Source organism: Lotus japonicus, chromosome 6 (assembly GCF_012489685.1).
Source record: "Lotus japonicus ecotype B-129 chromosome 6, LjGifu_v1.2".
In the NCBI taxonomy this organism is placed as follows: Eukaryota; Viridiplantae; Streptophyta; class Magnoliopsida; order Fabales; family Fabaceae; genus Lotus; species Lotus japonicus.
This window is the reverse complement of record NC_080046.1, coordinates 17,225,507-17,227,068: the sequence shown is the minus strand read 5'-3', so window position 1 is coordinate 17,227,068 and position 1,562 is coordinate 17,225,507. Positions and strand designations below refer to the sequence as shown.

The 1,562-nt window shown below is 40.7% G+C and overlaps 1 protein-coding gene across 1 annotated transcript; it reads right to left on the bottom strand.

Moving 5' to 3' along the window:
- Positions 1-812, bottom strand: LOC130725022 (secreted RxLR effector protein 161-like). Its single transcript, XM_057576285.1, has 2 exons — positions 671-812; positions 1-446 (listed from the first exon to the last, which is right to left on the bottom strand). The coding sequence occupies exons 1-2, from the start codon at positions 810-812 to the stop codon at positions 1-3; spliced, it is 588 nt and encodes a 195-aa protein (XP_057432268.1).
- Positions 813-1,562: the final 750 nt, after the last annotated feature.

The following is a 1,562-nucleotide window of genomic DNA, read 5'->3' as shown; positions in this document are numbered from 1 at the left end:
TCATAGAGCTTGACAAGCAACAGAACATGCAGAGATGTACTCAGCCTCACAGGTTGATAGGGCCACCACTGACTGCTTCTTTGAACACCAGGAAATAGGGGCACCTGCAAAAGTTAAGATGTATCTCATGGTACTCTTGCGATCCACCAAGTCTCCACACCAATCAGAGTCTGAATAGGCTACAAGGTGTAGCCCTTCCTTCTCATCTTGAACTGGAAACATGATGCCATAGGACAATGTAGCTTTCAGGTACCTCAGAATCCTTTTAGCAGCAATTTGATGTGAATGTCTTGGTTCACTCATGAACCTACTCACCATGCCCACACTGAATGAAATCTCAGGCCTAGTATGACAAATAAACCTGAGACTCCCCACCATTTGTCTATACTCAGTAGCATCTACAAGAGATTCAGTCTCACACTTGTCCAGTTTAAGATTCACTTCAGCTGGAATTTATGAACCATTGCAGTCCCACATCTTAAACTTCTTCAGCACTTCTATAACATATTTCCTCTGATGCATAAACAGTCCCTTTTCAGTCTTGAGAAACTCCAGACCTAGGAAATATGATAGTGTGCCAAGGTCAGTCATTTCAAATTCTTTTTTCAAATGATTCTTCAAGATTTCTATGCCTAATGAGCAGCGGTTTGAGCTTCAGTGGGTGCCTCACAAAGATCGGAGAACTCATTCTCAACGATCTCCAAGACTTCTTGAAAACCCATGATGGCTTTCATCTGAACGTTCCACCGATTCCAGTTCTTCCCGTTGAGTACTGGAATGTTCGCCGGAAGACCCGTGTTCGTAGTGGTCATCGCGTAGCAGCGAGATCCAATTGAGGAACGCGACGGTGATAAAACGGTGGCGAAACTAAACGACAGCAGAAGCAAATGGCAGCACGGCGGCGACCGCCGTGAACGGTGCCAGAGCGAAGTCTCAGCGGTGGTGATTACAAGCCAAGGAGTTTGAAGGCTCTGAATACCAGTTTGTTAGAGAAACAGAGAGAGAACGATGGAGTAATTGCAGAGAGAGAGTATGAAAGTGAGGGAAAATATTTTCTATTAATTCTGTACATTCAATACAATCATTGACTCTTATATAGCCAACATTATCTCTCAACATTAATGCTGATGATTAGACATTTAACCACTAACTAATTAATGCCTAACCCTAACTACTAATTTTGTATTAACTTCCAACACTCTCCACCACTTTTAGACTTGTTTACTATTTTCTATTGATAGTCCTCTATTTGATTAGTTGCAAACCACAAACCATTTTATAAATTGCTTTCCACTTCCTATGATAGATTGATGTATTCTCTCTAATGATACAGGTCCGGTTCTGCAAACCAAAAACAACTAGTCATTTTCACCCGTGCATTGCACGACGATTAAGTTTATTGTGTAGATATATCTGTAGAATATTAAATAACAGAGAATAGGTTCAAACATGTATGTGGATAGACCAACTTAAAAGTGTTAAATAAAATTCGTTGTATGGCCTACCGATGTCAACACGTGAACAATATTATAAATCCAAGTTTTTACGGAATGCGTTGCAAA